The sequence below is a fragment of the Phoxinus phoxinus genome (assembly GCF_949152265.1).
Source record: "Phoxinus phoxinus genome assembly, chromosome: 1".
Taxonomy (NCBI): Eukaryota; Metazoa; Chordata; class Actinopteri; order Cypriniformes; family Leuciscidae; genus Phoxinus; species Phoxinus phoxinus.
The window spans coordinates 44315490-44337804 of NC_136876.1; the positions used below are offsets into that span (position 1 = coordinate 44315490).

The 22315-nt window shown below is 39.6% G+C and overlaps 1 protein-coding gene across 1 annotated transcript; it reads right to left on the bottom strand.

Annotated features, from left to right (window-relative positions):
• Positions 1-14547: 14547 nt before the first annotated feature.
• LOC307005940 (uncharacterized protein) lies at positions 14548-22109 on the bottom strand. Its single transcript, XM_079626488.1, has 4 exons — positions 21643-22109; positions 21402-21446; positions 15304-15642; positions 14548-15225 (listed from the first exon to the last, which is right to left on the bottom strand). Exons 1-4 carry the CDS (start codon positions 21659-21661, stop codon positions 14780-14782), a joined length of 849 nt encoding a protein of 282 aa, XP_079482614.1. The 5' UTR covers positions 21662-22109; the 3' UTR covers positions 14548-14779.
• Between the last annotated feature and the right edge of the window lie 206 nt (positions 22110-22315).

Consider the following 22315-nt stretch of genomic DNA (forward strand, 5'->3'; position numbering starts at 1 on the left):
CCAGATACAGATCTGCTTGATCGGATCATGGTGATCGCATGTTAATGCCAAGTGTAAACGCAGCCTAGGTTTGTTGAGTGTCACATTTGACTGCATGTTAGAAAGTCAAAAGAATGGTCCAAAAAGGAGAAGATATCATCACCCTTCACAAACAAGGAACAGGATACAAAAAGATAGCGAAGGCACTAAATGTTGCAAAGTGCGCAAGGTCAAAGTTTAAGGAACAGTGGTTACATTTCATTTCATTGATTTGTTTATTTTACAGGGAAAGTTCTTATTGATTAACAGTAAAATAAATGTAAATGAGCCAGAGTTAGCTCAACAGGCTAATTTTCATCTGTTGTCCCTGGCCAGTTATTATAAAGGCAACCTAAAATCCGAATATAAAAAACATAAAATTACTTTTTACAGTCCACAAGTAATAACAACATAGAAAGGTAATAATAAAACAAATACAACACACCACAATAACAAGCAACATCAGCACACAATATAGGCTAAAACATAATGAGAGATTTCAAAGTCTGACACAAGACAATCTGCAAACAAGCAACAATTCTCAGTAGACAGTCAGTAGTGCACATATCGGATTATCAATTAGCCAGTTCTTAAGCTGACCAGTAAAAGAACGATAAGTGTCTTTTTCTCTTATCCTCCTTGGCAATAGATTCCACTGTTTAGTTGCAGTTACAGAGAACGCTGACTGACTAAAGGCACTTTTTCGAGTGTGAATGATACAGTCCCCTCTTGTGATACCTCGAGTAACATGAGTGCCTGCTCTGTGCATAACAAATCTCTTCAGTTTGACATTACCTGGACGGGGCAGAAAAAGGAAGATATCAACCAGATTTCTGAGAAGGCAGGTTCAGAAAAACCCTCGAGTGACTGCAAAAGACCGGCAGCAAGACTTGGTGGCAACAGGCACTGAGTTTTCAGCTTGCACAGTAAGGCACGTATTAAATGTATGCCAGAACGTCAGTACATACACCACTACTGACCCAAAAGTGCTCAAAATCATATAAATAGAGGGATACAGTTATGACGTCACTTTGTCGACCAACTGGCAGTTAGCATCACACTGGTTCCCTCGATAAAAACACAATAGGATTTTTCCATATAGGTTTTGGGATTATCGCAAAAAACAAAAGTTTATGATAATTCCACGTTAGTAGTTAATACCAGGCACTGTGTGTCAAAATGATTGATGGCTTCCATTTGACCTTGACCTTCCGGTTGTCCTTCCGGTTGTCCTTGACCTTCCGGTTGCCCTTCCGGTTGTCCTTGACCTTCTGGTTGCCCTTCCGGTTGTCCTTCCGGCCTCTATTGTTATGGATTGACCTATTGGCCCTATCTATCCCTTCGATCATGTGTTTTGACAGGTTGACCTTCCGGTGTCTTTCCGGCATATGTTGTTATGGTTAGCCCTATTGACCTTGCTAGTCTTTGATCATGTGGTTTTGACAGTTAGTTTTTGACTTTTAACCTTTTTAGCTCTAGATCATGTGATTTTGCCAGGTGTTTGAAGGCGCTGTTATAGGATATGTGTCCGCATCTCATCCGCATTCCAGAGCACATTGAGGGTTCCTGTGGAAAGTGGGAAGAAAAAGACTGTGTAAGTGTGTCACGCAAAAACAATCTATCCTTTAAAATAAATATATTGCAAAAAAGTTGAAAACATACTGTTCTTTATAAGTGTATAAATGGAATGGTTATAAAATAATTTAACTAAGGTTGAAAAACATTCTGTTCTTTAAAAGTGTATAAAATAAAAAAACTACTGTTTTAGTTTTAGATAAACAAAATAATATAATATAAAAGCACAGAGTGGTTCTCTCTTACAGCACCGCCTGACGGTCTCTGACTCATAGGGTTTATTCAGCGATCAGAATGAGACATTGTGTTAGGGCTAAAATTATTTCAACGTTTAAAAATGTTTAAAAAATTGTAATAATGTCTTTAAATTAAAATTCCTAACCTATAGATGTCCATACATCCTATGAATGAGTTAAAAGTTGTAAAACAAAAACACTGTTTTTCATCAATGAGCTTACACTGTCTCAAAAGTAAAGGAGCGTGCGTCTATGTATGTGTGTGTGTGTCAAAGCAGTAAACGATCATTATCTCAGGTACACAGGGGGTTGTATTTTCTGTGTTTGTGACAGTCATTTGTTTTAAAAAACACAGATGCTGGACATTTTTACAGTCCGTTTGACAGGATGAGTTAAATTATAGCTAGTTAGTTAGTTAGCCTACGTCCTGTCTTTCACTTTGTAAGCTGACTTTGCTTGAAGTTGGTGTCACGGGATCACTTCCACCCAGCGCATTGGGTTGCTGGACACTCTGGTAATGAGGAGAATATATATTATATATTTCACACTGACAAAAGTTGCAAAAAACATTGTTTTGTATTTCTATGGTAACAGCCACCGCTGTTTATAAACTACTTGCTTGGCGAAAAAAAAAAAAACATCAAAAAAAGAAATGGCTGAATCGTGGTCAGTGGACGAAGTGCAGACGTTTCTCTCGTTGGTTGCCGAGGAGCGGATAAACTATAACGATTATAATCCCTATAATCCACCCACTTTGAAACGGTACTAACTGCAGCGGAAAAGCAAACAGAGCTAAAGCGATCCGTGCCGTGCAGTGGAAAAGCGCCATTTTGAGAGGATAAAGAAATGGGGAACAGAGAAATCTGGAATGAAGACCGCACATCCCCTGTAGCCTTTTTCTTATATGTTTCTCTCATATGTCTGATACATGTATAAAAATAATAAGAAATCTCTTGGCAAAAGTAACTGGTGTAGCTTCCGTGATTCAACAATAATGGGGAAAAGCATGATTTCAAATCTACACTTCCCTACTTATAGGCGAAAAACAGTTTGTGACCAAACAAAAAAAAAATGTCTGAATTCACAGTACTCATAAAAGAGGCAAAAGGTTCCCGGATAACCACCTACTTCTGGTGTGATTCTGAAGTGTGTATGTACGATGGACACTTAACTATCCCATGAGGCCACAGGAGAGGATTCATGAATGCAGTGATGTGTCACATGATACTGACAACATGGAGAATGTAGTACATCTGTATTACATTCATACTATAGAACATACTTTTTTTTTAATGGTCGTGAAGTAAGTATTCAAAAGAGTATGCGATTTCGGATGCAGCCAAAGTCTAAAAGTGAAGTTAAATGCAGACAAAGGATCCTTCAAATCGAGACGGCCTTCGGCAGTGCTGGATGACATGGCGATAACAGCTAACATCTCAGATAACAGATAACATCTCTTCCGTGAGCTTCCGATAACAGCTAACATCTAGATAACAGATAACATCTCTTCCGTGAGCACTTGACATAATAAAAAAAAAATAATAATAATAAAAATAATAATAAATATAGCTGCAAGCAGCGATTACGGGCCCAAGCCGGTGGCACTGCCACCCCAGTGCCTTTAGTTGCACTAAAGGCACCGATGTGGCGGTGCCACCGGCTTGGGCCCTCCATCGCTGCTTGCAGCTATATTTATATATATATATATATATATATATATATATATATATATATATATAAACCGCCACCCCGGTGCCTTTAGGGTTCCTGTGCATGACGGGCAATAACGTAACTCCGCTTTGACTGTCGAGAAGAAGTCTGCTTTAGAGCTTGCATCAGTGTGGGTTCTGCAAAAGTGTGCATCGAGGGCACATATCAACCACAAAGTATGCGTGAGCACCCTTCTGAAACCTAAAATGAAAAATTAGACACCCTACAGTCTCATGGACTTATCGGACACATGAAATCAGCAGCCATTGTAAGTACACAACACCGAAAATTCCTATGAAGTGTGGTATATATATTCATTGAAATTACTGTACTTTAAAACACTTGTTTAAAAGAAAAAAAAACACATGTATACATAGTATAAAACACTAGATGGCACAATATACCTATTTTTAATAGAGTCTTTATGCCCCCCTCCCCACACACACAGACAGGGGGAGCTGTCTGTGTGTGTGCCCTGCCTCCCCTCCCCACACAGAGAGACACACACACACACACACACACACACACACACACACACACACACACACTTCTTTCTGCTTCCCTCCAAACACACACAGAAAAGGGGGGGGGGGCTGTCTGTGTGTGTGCCCTCCCTCCCTCCCCTCCCCCCCACTCCACACACACACACACACACACACAGAGAGAGAATGGCAGGGGGAACTCTGTCAGAGAGAGACAAAACCACATTCAAACCAAAATATCTGACTTCCTGTTGGTCGGAGCTAATGACTGTAAATCAGAAAGTTGTCCGGCTCGATGTGCACAATATACATACCAAGTTTTGTGACTGTAGGTAAAACTAACCCCCCCACTTTTGTCAAAAGTAACACACTTCCTGCTGCCAGTTGGTGGCGCTATAACTTTGACTCACATTAGTTACATCCATGTGATCGCTCTCTTACAACAAACACGCTACTGAAGTTTCATCAAGATCAATTAATGTATGAAGACGTTATAACACATCGTGTTTCCCTTTTCTCGCCATAATTTCGTTTCCTCGCCACGGCCAAACTGTTCGAGATATCAAAAATCCGTCAGCAATTTAGTATCCTCAATGTCTTGACGTCATGCTGACCGAGTTTGGTTGCGATTGGATGAATTTTCTAGAAAGAGTGTTTCAAATTCCAGGGGCATGCGTTTTCATACCAATCACAATAGCCGACTTCCTGTTGGGCTGGCGTAAAACTTAGAGCACGAAAGTTGTTCGGCCCGATGAGATCTAAATGTGTACCGAGTTTCATATTATTACATGCAAGCGTGTTTGATATACGGACAAGTGTTTGAATCCCATTCCAGGGGGCGCTGTCGAGACCCCCTGCCACGCCCGGGTACCAGCTTCAGCCCGGCCCTGATGGTTCTGACCTGTGTGCAAAATTTCAAGAGTTTTCGAGCACGTTAAGGGCCCCAAAAGTGCCCGAGATTTTGCACACAGCAGAGAAAGGGTTAAACTAAACTAGCCCCCCTCCTCACACACACACATACACAGATCCCCCCTCCCCTCCCCACACAGACAGACACACACACACAGAATGGCAGACAGACAGAGAGAGACACAATTCACATTCAAACCACAATATCTGACTTTCTGTTGGTCGGAGCTAATGACTGTAAATTAGAAAGTTGTCCGGATCGAAGAGAAGAATATACGTACCGAGTTTGGTTACTGTAGGTAAAACTATAACTAAGTTATAACACACTTTATGCATCCTTTTTTAATCATAAATTTGTTTCCTCGCCACGGCCAAACCGTTCGAGATATCAAAAATCCGTCCGCAATTTAGCATCCTCCATGTCTTGACTTCATGCACACCGAGTTTCGTGGTCATCGGATGAATTCTCTGGGAGAAGTGTTTCAAATGCCAGAACATGCGTTTCCATACAGCCCATAATAGCCGACTTCCTGTTGGACTGGCGTAAAACTTAGAGCACGAAAGTTGTTCGGCCCGATGAGATCTATATGTGTACCGAGTTTCATATTATTACATGCAAGCGTGTTTGATATATGGACATGTTTTTGAATCCCATTCCAGGGGGCGCTGCCGAGCCCCCCTGCCACGCCCGGGTACCAGCTTCAGTCCGGCTCTAATGGCCGCGGGTTCTGACATTTGTGCAAAGTTTCAAGAGTTTTTGAGCACGTTAAGGCCCCCAAAAGTGCCCAAAAGGTAGTAAAATAATAATAATAAATATATATATATATATATATATATATATATATATATATATAAATAAATATAGCTGCAAGCAGCGATTACGGGCCCAAGCCGGTGGCACCGCCACCCCGGTGCCTTTAGTTGCACTAAAGGCACCAGGAAGACGGTGCCACCGGCTTGGGCCCTCCATCGCTGCTTGCAGCTATATTTATTTATATATATATATATATATATATATATATATATATATATATATATATATATATATATATATATATAAACCGCCACCCCGGTGCCTTTAGGGTTCCTGTGCACGACGGGCAATAACGTAACTCCGCTTTGACTGTCGAGAAGAAGTCTGCTTTAGAGCTTGCATCAGTGTGGGTTCTGCAAAAGTGCGCATCGAGGGCACATATCAGCCACAAAGTATGCGTGAGCACCCTTCTGAAACCTAAAATGAAAAATTAGACACCCTACAGTCTCATGGACTTAACGGACACATGAAATCAGCAGCCATTGTAAGTACACAACACCGAAAATTCCTATAAAGTGTGGTATATATATTCATTGAAATTACTGTACTTTAAAACACTTGTTTAAAAGAAAAAAACACATATACATAGTATAAAACACTAGATGGCACAATATACCTATTTTTAATAGAGTCTTTCTGCCCCCCTCCCCACACACACAGACAAGGGGGGCTGTCTGTGTGTGTGCCCTCCCTCCCCTCCCCACACAGACACACACACACAGACAGGGGGGGCTGTCTGTGTGTGTGCCCTCCCTCCCCTCCCCACACAGACACACACAATGGGGAAGGGGGGGGGGGGGGGTGTCTGTGTGTGTGCCCTCCCCTCTCCACACACACACACATACTCACTCACACACACAGAATGGCAGGGGGAACTCTGGCAGAGAGAGGCAGAGAGAGACAAAACCACATTCAAACCAAAATATCTGACTTCCTGTTGGTCGGAGCTAATGACTGTAAATTAGAAAGTTGTCCGGCTCGATGTGCACAATATACATACCAAGCTTTGTTACTGTAGGTAAAACTAACCCCCCACTTTTGTCAAAAGCATCTTGAAAGTAACACACTTCTTGCTGCCAGTTGGTGGCGCTATAACTTTGACTCACATTAGTTACATCCATGTGATGGGCCTCTTACAGCGAGCACAATGCTGAAGTTTCATCAAGATCAGTTAACCCCTTATCAAGCGCCCCTATTTTTGAGAATTTTCTGAAAACGGCATACCCAAATACAAATGTCTGTAGCTCTTAAACCCTATGGTCCACATTCATAATTCTTGTCTTTTTTTAAACTAGACAATTGAATCTTTGTTACCCAAGAGTCAATTTTAACTCAAAGTTGAATAGGAAAAGAGTAAAACAAGGTAAATTGACATGAAAGTGACTTACGATTTCTTTGAATGAACTTAACTTAGGGAAAAATTGATCAGACTTTTATGTCAAAGGCCTGAAAACACCATAAAGATAAAATTTAATGTCTGGACATGTTTTGAGTCAAATTTGAGATTGATACTCCCAAAAATGTAGTTTCTGTAAGCTTTTATTGATGAAAAGTATAGGCGTCCTTTCCAAAAACCTATTTGGAGACTCCAATAGACACCTGATAACCAAATGACATAAGAGTAAACAGTACATACTACATGCATGTATATCAATTCAAGACTGTTTTGCCCATCAAACCACACAATAAAAAACTATTTCAGCAAAACATTTTAACATTTTAACAAAATACCCTTTATTTTGATCAATTCTAATAGCAAAAACAGTGAAATAAAACGTCTATCATTAAATGTATAGCCTAGACATTCCAGAAGTGACCGTTTTCCAACTAATGTATAATATATATATATATAAAAAATAGTTTTAGAACATTTGTAATTAGAACAGTGTTTTTTACTCAAATAAATTACAGTAAACGGATTATTATAATGGATATCCTATTACTTTCTGCTGCTCTTCGTCGCTTCTTCTCTCCACCTTCTTCAAAACACCACCAAAGTATTCTGTAGTCGACGATCAATGGTAGAGATGTTCAGATATAAGCTTTGGATTAAATCCGTGTGTTTATATACTGTCTATGGTTTATTCGAACTCCGTGGGCAAAACGATGTAAAACAACGCTATGTGTGTGTATGTGTCGGCGCACTATGTGTGTGCGCTCTTGCGTGTGGAATGGCGAAAGCGCACGTGTGAATGAAAAGTTTGCGCTTTGTTCTTGTATTACACGTTTCATGCAAGCAGATTCGTCAATCACTGCATCGATGTTGGTTGGTCAATACTCCCATCAATCAAAACTTTGCTGACTAGACATTGGCTGGCTTTATCCAGGCTTTTATCCAGTTGAACACCGAGGAGCGCGATTGACAGTTCGCGCATCCGGTAAAATGCTCCCTTTTTGTTTCAGTCAATAACAAAGCCTGTGATTGAAGGATAGACACGAGGGAGGGCTCAATTTACCCGGAAGATTCCAAACTACGGGGGAGATATGGCTTTTGAACGTTGGAATCGATATTTCATTGAAAATGAACATGATGGATTACTCTAACTCAAAACGCTCATGTAAACAAAGGAGGATATTTCGTTTTTTTCCCTATTTTGTTGTTGTTTTGGATTAAACAGTGGGATGCATTTTGAAGAGTAGACCCTTACATTGAAATGTATGCTGGTGTTTCTTGGATTCGTCCGAACTGATCTGAACCATACGCGATCAAAGATAAGTATTGCCGTTCATTGTGTTCATGTTTACAAGGTCAGTCAGTCAGCATTTAATTTAACCCTTTCCTCTCTGGTGTATTGATTGCAAAAACAAGCTCAGAACATGATTCTTGAGTGTTTTAGCTTTCAAATGATGCATAGTTTATGATAGTTGATTGAATATTTGTTATAAAACAAAGCCGATAAAAAGTAATAAAAGTTTAGCCACGCCCCTTCGGCCCGCCCGCGGGCCGGTGCTTGATAAGGAGTTAATGTATGAAGACGTTATAACACATCGTGTTTCTCTTTTCTCGCCATAAATTTGTTTCTTCGCCACGGCCAAACCGTTCGAGATATCAAAAATCCGTCCGCAATTTAGCATCCTCAATGTCTTGACTTCATGCTGACCGAGTTTGGTGAAGATCAAATTAAATTTCTAGGAGGAGTATATCAAATTCCAGGGGCGTGCGTTTTCATACAACCCATAATAACCGACTTCCTGTTGGGCTGGCGTAAAACTTAGAGCACGAAAGTTGTTCGGCCCGATGAGATCTATATGTGTACCGAGTTTCATATTAATTCATGCAATATTCAGTTTGATATATGGACCAAGTTTTCGGACCACGTTCAAGGGGGCGCTGTTGAGCTCCCCTGCCACGCCCGGGTACCAGCTTCAGGCCGGCCCTAATGGCCGCGGGTTCTGACCTGTGTGCAAAGTTTCAAGAGTTTTCGAGCACGTTAAGGGCCCCAAAAGTGCCCGAGAAGTCCCACACAGCAGAGAAAGGGTTAAAATAAAGCCCCCCCTCCTCTCTCACACACACAGACACTGAGAGAGACTGGCAAAATTCCCATCAAATCACATTCAAACCAAAATATCTGACTTCCTGTTGGTCGGAGTTAATGACTGTAAATTAGAAAGTTGTCAGGCTCGGGGAGATAAATATAAATACCGATTTTTGTTACTGTAGGTAAAACTAATACCCCATTTTTGACTAAAGGTGGCGAAAGTGACATTTTGAAAGTGACACACTTCCTGCTGCCAGTTGGTGGCGCAATAACTTTGACTCACAATAGTCACATCCATGTGATCGGCCTCTTACAGCGAACACACTGCTGAAGTTTCATCAAGATCAGTTAATGTATGAGGATGTTATAACACACTTCCTGTTTCCAATATTCGCCATAAATTCGTTTCCTCGCCACGGCCAAACCGTTCGAGATATCAAAAATCCCCTCGCAATTTATCATCCTCCATGTCTTGGCTTCATGCACACCGAGTTTCGTGGTCATCGGATGAATTCTCTTGGAGAAGTGTTTCAAAAGCCAGAACACGCGTTTCCATACAGCCCATAATAGCCGACTTCCTGTTGGACTGGCGTAAAACTTAGAGCACGAAAGTTGTTCGGCCCGATGAGATCTATACGTGTACCGAGTTTCATATTATTACATGCAAGCGTGTTTGATATATGGACATGTTTTTGAATCCCATTCCAGGGGGCGCTGTCGAGCCCCCCTGCCACGCCCGGGTCCCAGCTTCAGTCTGGCCCTGATGGCCGCAGGTTCTGACATTTGTGCAAAGTTTCAAGAGTTTTTGAGCACGTTAAGGCCCCCAAAAGTGCCCAAAAGGTAGTAAAATAATAATAATAATAATAAAGAAGAAGAATAATAAATAATAATCCTAAGAAAAACAATAGGGCCTTCGCCTTTTCAAGGCTTGGGCCCTAATAATAATAAAGAAGAAGAAGAAGAAGAATAATCCTTAGAAAAACAATAGGGCCTTCGCCTTTTCAAGGCTTGGGCCCTAAAAATAATAATCCGAAGAAAAACAATAGGGCCTTCGCCTTTTCAAGGCTTGGGCCCTAATAAATATATATATATATATATATATATATATATATATATATATATATATAAACCGCCACCCCGGTGCCTTTAGGGTTCCTGTGCACGACGGGCAATAACGTAACTCCGCTTTGACTGTCGAGAAGAAGTCTGCTTTAGAGCTTGCATCAGTGTGGGTTCTGCAAAAGTGCGCATCGAGGGCACATATCAACCACAAAGTATGCGTGAGCACCCTTCTGAAACCTAAAATGAAAAATTAGACACCCTACAGTCTCATGGACTTAACGGTAACGGACACATGAAATCAGCAGCCATTGTAAGTACACAAGACCAAAAATTAATATGAAGTGTGGTATATATATTCATTGAAATTACTGTACTTTAAAACACTTGTTTAAAAGAAAAAACACATGTATATAGTATAAAACACTAGATGCCACAATATACCTATTTTTAATAGAGTCTTTCTGCCCCCCTCCCCACACACACAGAGACAGGGGGGCTGTCTGTGTGTGTGCCCTCCCTCCCCTCCCCACACAGACACACACGGGGGGGGAGTGTCAGACAGACAGACAGATAGACACACACACACACACACACACACACACAGAATGGCAGGGGGAACTCTGTCGGAGAGAGACAAAACCACATTCAAACCAAAATATCTGACTTCCTGTTGGTCGGAGCTAATGACTGTAAATGAGAAAGTTGTCCGGCTCGATAAGCACAATATACATACCGAGTTTTGTGACTGTAGGTAAAAATAACCCCCCCACTTTAGTCAAAAGCATCTTGAAAAGTAACACACTTCCTGCTGCCAGTTGGTGGCGCTATAACTTTGACTCACATTAGTTACATCCATGTGATCGGCCTCTTACAAAAAACACACTACTGAAGTTTCATCAAGATCAGTTAATGTATGAAGACGTTATAACACATCGTGTTTCTCTTTTCTCGCCATAAATTCGTTTCCTCGCCATGGCCAAACCGTTCGAGATATCAAAAATCCGTCCGCAATTTAGCATCCTCAATGTCTTGACTTCATGCTGACCGAGTTTGGTGAAGATCAAATTAAATTTCTTGGAGGAGTATATAAAATTCCAGGGGCGTGCGTTTTCATACAACCCATAATAGCCGACTTCCTGTTGGGCTGGCGTAAAACTTAGAGCACGAAAGTTGTTCGGCCCGATGAGATCTATATGTGTACCGAGTTTCATACTAATTCATGCAATATTCAGTTTGATATAGGGACCAAGTTTTCGGACCCCGTTAAAGGGGGCGCTGTTGAGCTCCCCTGCCACGCCCGGGTACCAGCTTCAGCCCGGCCCTGATGGCCGCAGGTTCTGACCTGTGTGCAAAGTTTCAAGAGTTTTCGAGCACGTTAAGGGCCCCAAAAGTGCCCGAGAAGTCCCACACAGCAGAGAAAGGGTTAAAATAAAGCCCCCCTCCTCTCTCACACACACAGACACTGAGAGAGACTGGCAAAATTCCCATCAAATCACATTCAAACCAAAATATCTGACTTCCTGTTGGTCGGAGCTAATGACTGTAAATTAGAAAGTTGTCCGGCTCGGGGAGATAAATATAAATACCGATTTTTGTTACTGTAGGTAAAACTAATACCCCATTTTTGACTAAAGGTGGCGCTACTGAGCCCCTTACCACGCCCGTTTCTGAAACTTCACACATGCCTAGTACCTAATAAATCTGATATGCATGTTGAGTTTCATGCAATTTGAAGCATGTTAAGAGCCTCAAATGCACCCAAAAAGAATATAAAAGTTTAAAGCGTTGCCATGGCAACAGTATTTAAGATATCAATAATTCTTTCACAGGTCTACATCTGCCGTGTGTTTACATTATACACATAAAGTTTGAAGCAAATCGGGTAAAAATAAGAGGGTGAATTCAAAGCATTTTGAAAGTGACACACTTCCTGCTGCCAGTTGGTGGCGCTATAACTTTGACTCACAATAGTCACATCCATGTGATCGGCCTCTTACAACGAACACACTGCTGAAGTTTCATCAAGATCAATTAATGTATGAGGATGTTATAACACACTTCCTGTTTCCAATATTCGCCATAAATTCGTTTCCTCGCCACGGCCAAACCGTTCGAGATATCAAAAATCCCCTCGCAATTTATCATCCTCCATGTCTTGACTTCATGCACACCGAGTTTCGTGGTGATTGGTTGAATCGTCTAGGAGGAGTACTTTAAATTCCATTGCATGTGTTTTTTAAACTACGCCAAATAGCCGACTTCCTGTTGGGCTGGGGTAAAAAGTCAGAGCACGAAGGATATATGAACCGATGAGATCTATAAGTGTACCGAGTTTCATATTATTACACGCAAGCGTGTTTGATTTATGGACCAAGTTTTCGGACCGCGTTCCAGGGGGCGCTGTCGAGCCCCCCTGCCACGCCCGGGTACCAGCTTCAGTCCGGCTCTAATGGCCGCGGGTTCTGACATTTGTGCTAAGTTTCAAGAGTTTTTGAGCACGTTAAGGCCCCCAAAAGTGCCCAAAAGGTAGTAATATAATAATAATAATAATAGAGAAGAATAATCCGGAGGAAAACAATAGGGCCTTCGCCTTTTCAAGGCTTGGGCCCTAATAAAAAAAAAAACCTCTCCTTTAACCTCCCTTGTTTTGGCTTATGCTACTCTGAGCAATGCCAGAACTTTGTATTTTGAGCACTTCTTGCGTTATTTTTTGCCTCTTCACGATGACTCGCTTGCTGTAGTCCTCAGTTGTAAGTCGCTTTGGATAAAGGCGTCTGCTAAATGACTAAATGTAAATGTGATAAGATATGCATCCAACCGTAGGTCTCAAAAACTCTCGATTAGCTGGATCAGGTGTTGTAAAGGTTGAAGCTAAACTCTGCAGGGCAACAAGTCTAGCAAGACTTCTGTACTATACACACACACACAACACATACAAATAATAATTTCCCTAAATTGGAATTTACACTTTTCTGTAGTCAATTAATTACTTATTTGATGAGCATTTTTTTGGGAGCTTTCATTATGTGAGTGTCTCTTTAGGATAAGTTTCACACTTATAATACCTTCACGTCACATTTTCATTTTTTTTATGGGGTTTTATAATGGGGTAAGGTCTGTGGTAAATATAACATGACTATATTTTGACATTTTTGTTCTACAACGTACACTAGATAACACAGTTTGGGCTGTGAGTGTGTGTGTGCAGTTACTTATTACATTTTCAAAATAAACAACTGCTTCAAAATTCACATTTTCGCCATGGGTGTGTTTACCACAGACTTGATTTACTCATAAAAAAACAAAATAAAATAAAAACACCTATAGTGAAGGGATGGGCTTTAGACTTGGGGACCAATCAGGTTGCAGCCTCTCCAGTGCATGAACCAATCAGAGGCAGTCAGGGAAGTCACCATGTCAAAAACTAGTCCCCTGCTCAGTATCTACAGAGCCCGTCTACGGAGAGCCTGGCCACTCCCTATTAAGTCCTATTGTACCGAATTTTGGTTGTAGTTCCACCAGAGTTCCACTGGGGGCATTCGCCCGAGTGCAAAATTAATGGGGGTCTATGGAACTAGACGGCTACATTTGTCTCTTTCACCCGATCGCCGTTGAGAAATCTCAGATTTGATTGTAGGTTTTGCAAGTTCAACATGGGTTATAGTTCGAAAGTTGAATGAACGAGTACTTATGTCATTTCGATTTCTTACAGGTTGAGTTGTTGTTGCCCATAACACGCTAGCATTCTGCTTATGAACGCTGATTGGTCAGTGAAGGACTGATTACGACCAGAGATACCGCTTGATGGTATCATGGCATCCGAAGCGGGACCAGAATGTCTTCTAGCACGTGTATTTACCTGTGTCAGGTGTGTTGTCGATGCCTTGAGAGAAAAGAAATTGCAAAGCGTGAAAGCACCACAGTGACTGAAGGATTGCCATAAAGCAGTATCTCTGGTCGAACGAGGTGTATTGACATTTTAAAATACTTTTTAAAGCAAATAAGTGACCCTAAAAAATCTAACACCCAGCAATGTGTAATTTCTTTGCATCTCCTTTCGAAAAAAACATTCAAATTAATAGACAAAAAATGATATCCTGAGAAAAGTGGATTTTGAGGGGTATAGCTCCATAGGCCTCCATTCATTCTGCACTTGTCCTGTGAGCGCCCTCATATGGATCCAGAGTGGAACTGCAACCAGTTCAGAAGCCGGAAGTTTACTGAGAGTGGCAGTTCTCCCCATATTAGACATTCCCCATATTAGACATTCTCTGATGTCTGGCTGTCATGTAAATCAGAGCGACATTTTTTTAGCAGCCATTTTGAAGTGATTTATTTAAAAACTACATGCATAACACACACATGCATGATCTTATGAACAACAAGCGTGGGTGCCATAAAAATCACTTGTGCTTACAACATAAAACTGAGAACCAGCAATAACAACAGGCTCAAGCACAAACCAGTATAAACGGACACATCATTTCTTGCCAGTCACTGTTTGTGCGCTTTGGTCAGATACATTTGAATGACACTCATCCTTTCCGACAGAAGAGAGAGAGTCTCTAACACCTCTTTTTGATCCACCCGAACCTTATGGATTTCATTTGACAACCCTCTGAAATCCCTTTGCATTCCCCGAACTGAATTGATCAACTCCGCGAAATCCGCTCTCCGCGACCCCTCGGCCTGGCGAAAAACCTTGATGAACTCCTGAAAACAGGCGGTTATTCCGAGTTGTGGCGCGCTCGTCGTCTGGGTGGCCGGCTGAGCCGAAGAGTTGTTATTGCGTCGAGCAGCATTGGTTACTTGTCTTAGGTCTCGGAGCAAGTTTTGGCGTCTGAGGTTGCTGTTGGCTTGAGATAATTGATAAGCTTCACAAGCGGCAATTTCTCCATCGATCCATAACTCGGCGCATCTCGCGTCGTAATCCTGTACACCTGTGAAACAATAAAATACACATTTGAATCAAAATACACGCCGGTTAGAGACGCCGCATTCGGGTTATTAATACATACTCTCTTCCTCCTCCGATAGTCTCAAACGACGCTTGACCGGAATCCCAGAGGTGTTTTCCGATTCCCTCTCCCGCTTTTTCCCAGACGTCGAGGTCCTGCTGGTCTCGGGACTAAGATTTGGGGCTGTTGTAGCCCGTGGTGAATCCCGTCGCGTCACAGCTACACCTCCGTCGCAGGGTTTGGACCCGCTGTTATCGCCACTCAGAGGGACCGATACCTCGGCTGTGAGGTTATTCGGGGCGGCTGCTTTTTCAGTCACACACAACGCGGGGACACCGGGTGGCGTAACAAGCTTACCTTGAGTTGTGCCCTCGCCGCCGCTTGTTAGGAGACGAGCCTCTGAAAACACAAACAACCCTCGTTTAGCATGTTGTGTGTAGCCTATTAAAAAGGGCTCAATTCTTCCAATAGCCCCTTTCACACATGCAGTCTTTACTGGTTAAGAGATCATGTGTGAACAGGACATAAATATCGGTAATAAGTTCACTTTTCATATAGGAATGCACGATATATCGGCCACCATATCGGTATCGGCCGTTCAATTTTTAAATGTTATCGTTATTAGCCCGATAAGAAAATTTGGCCGATATATTAAAGCCGATAAATAATGGATTATTTATTTTATGGCGCGATTTTTCAGGCTCTCAAAAAATTGTATACAAATTTGGATTTAGATTTATCGGCCAATATATCAGTTATCGGCTTTCAAATGTAAAGAATTATCGGTATCGGCCAAAATTTGTATATCGGTGCATCCCTAAATAAATTAATTCTGGCGATTTCCCGGTATGGGAAGTTGCTACATTAGCAGTAAATTACCGGTATGATGCCGGTACGAGGTCCGAACGCGCTGGCGCAAAGTCCCCTTGCTTTTAACGTTTTTTTTTTTCTACGTAAACATGCACTAGATTGACTCTCCTGTACAATGCTGTCGGATCCAAATATGGTCATTTCCTTTTTATCAGCAACCAATCGTGAAAGTAATAGGGCTGAATGCGCAATCTCATTGGCTGAGGATAAATCTTTAAAGCCCGTTTTCTCAAAATGACTTCTCTCTCATTCTCCAAGTCTGAAATCTCCACTTCAGTTGCACCGATACACACCAAACTTTCCAGTCTTGTACCTAGTTATATTATGAAGACAGTTACAGAGGGATTTGTAAATATATTATTCCTAACCAGATTTATATTAGATTTTATTCCAAAAAACATGGCGAAAAATCATTTTTTAAGGCTATTGACAGTATATTCTGATTTACAGGATAACAAAAATAGATATCCATAAATCCCTCTGTATTTTTTTCCCCATCTAATATGTGAACACAATGAAAACAATTTTTTTAAGCTGGCTTTATCCAATTTTTTAGATTTCATTTTTTTTTATAAATATATGCAAATTAGCGCATATTTACTTAGATATTGCCTAATTTGCATATTCAAACATTAAATTACAGAAAACTTGTATTACATTTTTTTCTCATCTTAATGTAGGTAATCAACTGGGAAAGTTTCACGGTGATATCTGCTAGTTAAAATGTTTACCCTATTCACCTGTAGTGTGTCGCCTTAAGAGCAAAACCGCGTTCAGTGTGATCATCCCCTTACGCCTATCACTCAGAAGTAAAAAATTAAATAAAACGTGTAGTCAAATTGGACAGAGAATGAATCTAAGACCCTGTTTACAGCTGGTATTAAGATGCGTTTTGGTCGATCGGATCACAAGTAGACGAGAGAGACGCATTCCCGTTTACACAGTGTTTTAATCGTCTCTTTTGTCCACTTTCAAACACTTCTGTCCTGATTTCTTCGAGGGGAGGGTCTATGGGCGGGTAAATGTATGTTTTTTTTAAAAAGATCTTTAGATCTAATGGTTGTGGTGGCAAACTATTTTTTTTTATTTACAATTACTGAATTCGAGACAAACGTACCAATTATCTTTCAAAATTATGTATACCTTTGCAAGGAAAGTTCAGCAATCACACAGTCAGCGCAGTCGCACAAAGCACATTTGTGTATTTACCGGAAAAGTCATTCAGGTCATTTTACAGTAATTTACTGGGATTTCAGTGTGAAAGGAGCTAATATTTGTTCCAGAAAGCTGTCAAACTCCCAATTTTAACTCAAACTAATTATTTATACACGTAATGTTGGCAGTTATTTTAGTGTTGGTCATTTACAGGTCATGGTAGCAAGACAAGTCTTTGTTCAGACGATGGTAACATTAGTTGTTCTCCAATGTTTAATAAGCCAATTCACCGCTGGTAAGATGGGCTTTTTGCTGTGTATACAGTAGAAACGTGATTTTGAAGTTGGTGCAACATGAACTGGAGAAAACAGAGAAAGAGGGCTTGTGGCGAACCTTTCCGTGAGCGGGAATTCAAAAATGCAAGTCCATAATAGCCATGGAGCCGTCAAAATGCAAATTATGCAAAATGGCATCACAGACTTGAAAAAAAAAAAAAAAACGGAAACAAACACTCCCTCCAAATATCAGAGATGCACAGACTCTAAGTAATTTTAAAACTAATTTAAAAACGCATTTTTTTAGGTTAGCTTTTATTAGATTTTTTTGCTTTTTGCTTTTATTAATTTATTTTATATATATATATTATTATTTTTTTCTTGTGTGTGTTGTATTTTAATTTGTCTGTTCTATTATGTAAAGCGCCTTGAGAAGCTGCTTTAAAGGCGCTATATAAAAATAAAGTTATTATTATTATATTAAACAAACAGGGATTTCTGGATGCAGGTAACACACAGAAAAGCACACAAAGCTGGCTAAAAATCAGCAACCTTAGTCTTTAAATCAATAACATCTTGAGCAGTTTGAAGAAGCAGAGCACACGTTCTGACAAACCGCACGGACACCGTCCTACACAATGTCCTAACACTAAAATACTCTAGGGTTAAAATAGTATCATAATTATGTAATTTGATGATCTTGTGTAGCTGATCACTGTCAGGAGAAAAAAAAAACACCCTAAAATTAGAATATCGTGCAAAAGTTAATTTATTTCAGTAATTCAACTTAAAAGGTGAAACTAATATATTATATATAGACTCATTACATGCAAAGTGAGATATTTCAAGCCTTTATTTATCATTTTGATTATGGCTTACAGCTTATGAAATTAGAATATTGTGTAAAGGTTTTCAACTCATCAATCAAATCATCATAATCATCAAAATTATAACAAATAAAGGCTTGAAATATCTCACTTTGCATGTAATGAGTCTATATAATATATTAGTTTCACCTTTTAAGTTGAATTACTGAAATAAATTAACTTTTGCACCATATTCTAATGTCACCTGTATAGCACTGTTGGTGTTGCCCATCATAAAGAGAAGATTAATATTTTATGCGTTTACATCTTTCTTATCACCGAATTGCTGTCATGAAAGCTAAAATGAGCCTCATGCAGCAATATCTAAATTAACTGTTTGTATTTAAATCACGATCATTATGCGATATACTAGTATCAACATGAATAGATATGGAGGCAAGTTAATAAGAAATGTCTTTAAAAAATAAATAAATTAATCACTTGCAAAAAAAGTTTGTCTTTTTGGTGGCAGGAATTGGTCGTAAATTTTTATGAATATTTAAAAACAAAAACAAAAAACATTTAATTTTTAAAAATTTAGTAACTTCTATTCAGAATCCAGAATGAATATAAATATATTTTATTGCTGCGTGAGGCTCATTGTAGCTTTCATGACAGCAATTTGGTGATAAGAAAGATGTAAATGCATAAAAGATGAATCTTCTGTTTAAGATGGGCAACACAACAGTGCTGTACAGGGGAAACTCGAAAAATACATTTTATTTTTTTTCCAAATATTCAGTCCGTTTATAAATCCCTGAAGAAGTATCCGGCCCCCAGGTGTGTGTGTGTGTCCCTTTAAACTTTTTTTTTTAACACTTCTGTTCTGTTAGGCACTGGTTCGAGCGATCATCGCCCCCTAGTGGCAAACCATTAACAGTTCAAAGCATTTATGACCTAACGAAGCAGAATTCACATAACTTTGAAAGTTTGCAAATCATATGCAAATGTTGTGAAAGCGTCTAGTATAGACTATGGGCCAGTATATATGCAGAAAGATTAAGACACGGATGCTCAGTGAGATATTTTCTCAGATACACTGGACCTTAATTATAAATGCAAAACAATATGCCAGTCCATTTCCCCCCCCCCAATTATGTAATTTAGAAACACCATCCCTGTTTGTTAAAACAACATCTTGTGTATTTTTAGACATTCTTATAGAGAAGAATATCTTTGATGTTTTCACTGTTGTGTGTGTCACAGGGCTTCACAAACTAAACTGCATGTATTCGAGCACAGACACATTCTTCTATACACCCAAGCGAAACAAGGTAATATACACATTGTTTTTGAGTAACATTAAAAGGTTTACATCATTTTCTCCCCTCACAATCTCGGTTTAGAGCCCTACCCCCACAAGATAAGCACATTTGATCAGGCATTAGGTGTAAAACCGCTGGAGTGAAGGATCATTGACTTCAAAGAGCCAGACACACCTCGTTGTCTAGCGGAGCGTGAATTGTCCTGTATGATGTCGCAAACAGCGGTCTATCTATTTCTCGTGTGTGTGTGTGTGTGTGTGTGTGTGTGTGTGTGTGTGTGTGTGTGTGTGTGTGTGTGTGTGTGAGTGTGTTAGATGGCCCCCCATTTAGATATTTATCATCCATGTTTTAGATATTAAAGACATCGCTATGGCAATTTAGGTAACATTTTCAAAACGCGATTACTTGTAGCCGTTTCGACTCTTATTTTCTCCCAGGAAATGAATTATTGATATAAGGAATTACATTTCTACTAGCTAGTAGTAACAATGGCAATTTTTGATCCCAATAATTTCAAAGCTATAATTCTCACTAGTTAAATATCACCATGAGCCCCCAATCTAATTCAGTTGTTGATATCAAGAATTGATTTTTTTTTTACTTTGTTAAAATTTCAATTTCACATATCAGAAATTCTTACTGGTAAAAACCTCTATTGCTGATTTCAGTAATCACTTTGTTACTTGTGACAATGTTAATTTATGATATCTGCAATGTGATTGAAAGCCATTTTAGATAGCCTATCTCAAAGAAATCAATTATTGAAATCAGAAATACATTTGCAAGATATCAGAAATAACAAATGTAACATGTTGAAATACACTTAGATATCAAGAATGAGCATTTCAAAGAGTGAAAATTAAATTATTGATATCAGGAATTAATATTTTTTACTAGTAACAAAGTAATTATTGATATAAAACATTTCGATTTTTTTCTAAGCATTGTTCTTCTGAAATGTGAAATTGGAATTTAAATGGCAGCTTATGATGATATTTCACTAGTGAAAATTACAGATAAAGTAGCCTATTGTAGTTTTTACTAGTTGAAATTGATTTCTTGACATCAAGAACTCGTTCTGCGAGTGATGACGTCATCGTTGATATAAATATTTTTAAAAAAATTAGCCTACTAGTAGAAATCGAATTCCTGATATCAAGAATTAGCATTTTAACTAGTGAATATTGAACTGTTGATATCAAGAATGCATCATGCTTGTTATTTCTTTCCAAATATCGTTGTAATCGATCAGTCGAAATTAGGGTTGTCATAGCCTACTTTATTTTTATCTGTCGGGAAAATAATGTAACTTAGGCCTATCTCTTGGTGCTTTAATATGAAATTGGTGTCGAAAAAAACAAATAATGTTTGTTCGCGGTTTTAATCTCTTTGATGGGCGAGAGTTTTTTTTTTTTTTTTTTTTTTTACATTTCTTGCCTTTACTTTAAAATTCTGAAACCACTGTTTAACTTTAAAGCTTTTTGTTAGTTTTTGGTTTTCACTGCCTCGTTTGGAGAGCTACTTTTCTTGACGCTGTTTTCGCTTCTTTTTTAACTACAACAAAACATCTTAATACGATTTACCACGTGTTTCCCCACATCTTTCACATTGTAAAGTTTTGTGAGACAGCGCTCAACACACGGAGAATGAAACCGAGAGAGATGAGTGGATGTTTAGACACAACCTAAGAGAAAAGCAAATGTAACTTACAGGTCTTAATAACTTACCAATAGTTGCACTGTCTTCACCGATTAGAAGACGAGCTCCGTCAACTGGGGAATTAGAATAAAACATGTTGTTTAGAATATTGTTTAGAACAGCGGATTCTGATGGAGACTGCTGTCGAATTCTAATTCGATTTCGAATGGTGACGTTAAACTGCCTGTGAAGGCCACGTCAATCTTATACTTTTTTCCCATAGATGAATTGACCTATGTCAAACTTATGTTTAAAATAAACGATGCATACCGTTAAAATTGGCCGCCATTTTAGCGATGGTAAACACAGTCGCGGTAGCGAGCGATGAGTCGGTGTTCAGGCGAGGGAACAATGCGTTGAGTTGTGCTGCTCTTATCTCGCTACAGATGTTCAAACCATCCGCCCAAAAATTGGGCGTTTCAAGTCACGCGTTGGAAGAAATGGGGGGTTTCCTGACGAACTGCACAGTGGGGGTCCTACCAAATAACACTGAATTGCTCTCGGGTTAAAACGGTTTCATAATAATTCAATGCGGCAGTCTGGCTGTTATCCAGTTTGTTTCAGAAAACCCATCAACAATGAAAACACATGTTTATTTATGCTTGAGAAATGGGTCCCATAGCCTACAATGTCTAACAAGGCTCTTGGACGGCTCTCTTCCTGTTACTGTTGGGCCCTAGGCCCTCAAACCTCTTATTATTTTGCCCCATGTTTCACTTGGATGTCTGGGCTGGGGCAAGGAAATCCTGTGTAGGCCTATTTTAGAGTGAAATGCGTCCGTCTGGTGCACTTTGAGAGTTCAAAATTAATAGCATTAACCCACGTCTGTCCAAATGGAACAGTAAAAAGTCTTTGCATCGACTTGTATCTTTAAAGTGGACTCAAACCTATTTTTAGTTGTGATATATCATTTATATATATTTATATATCATGCATTTACATC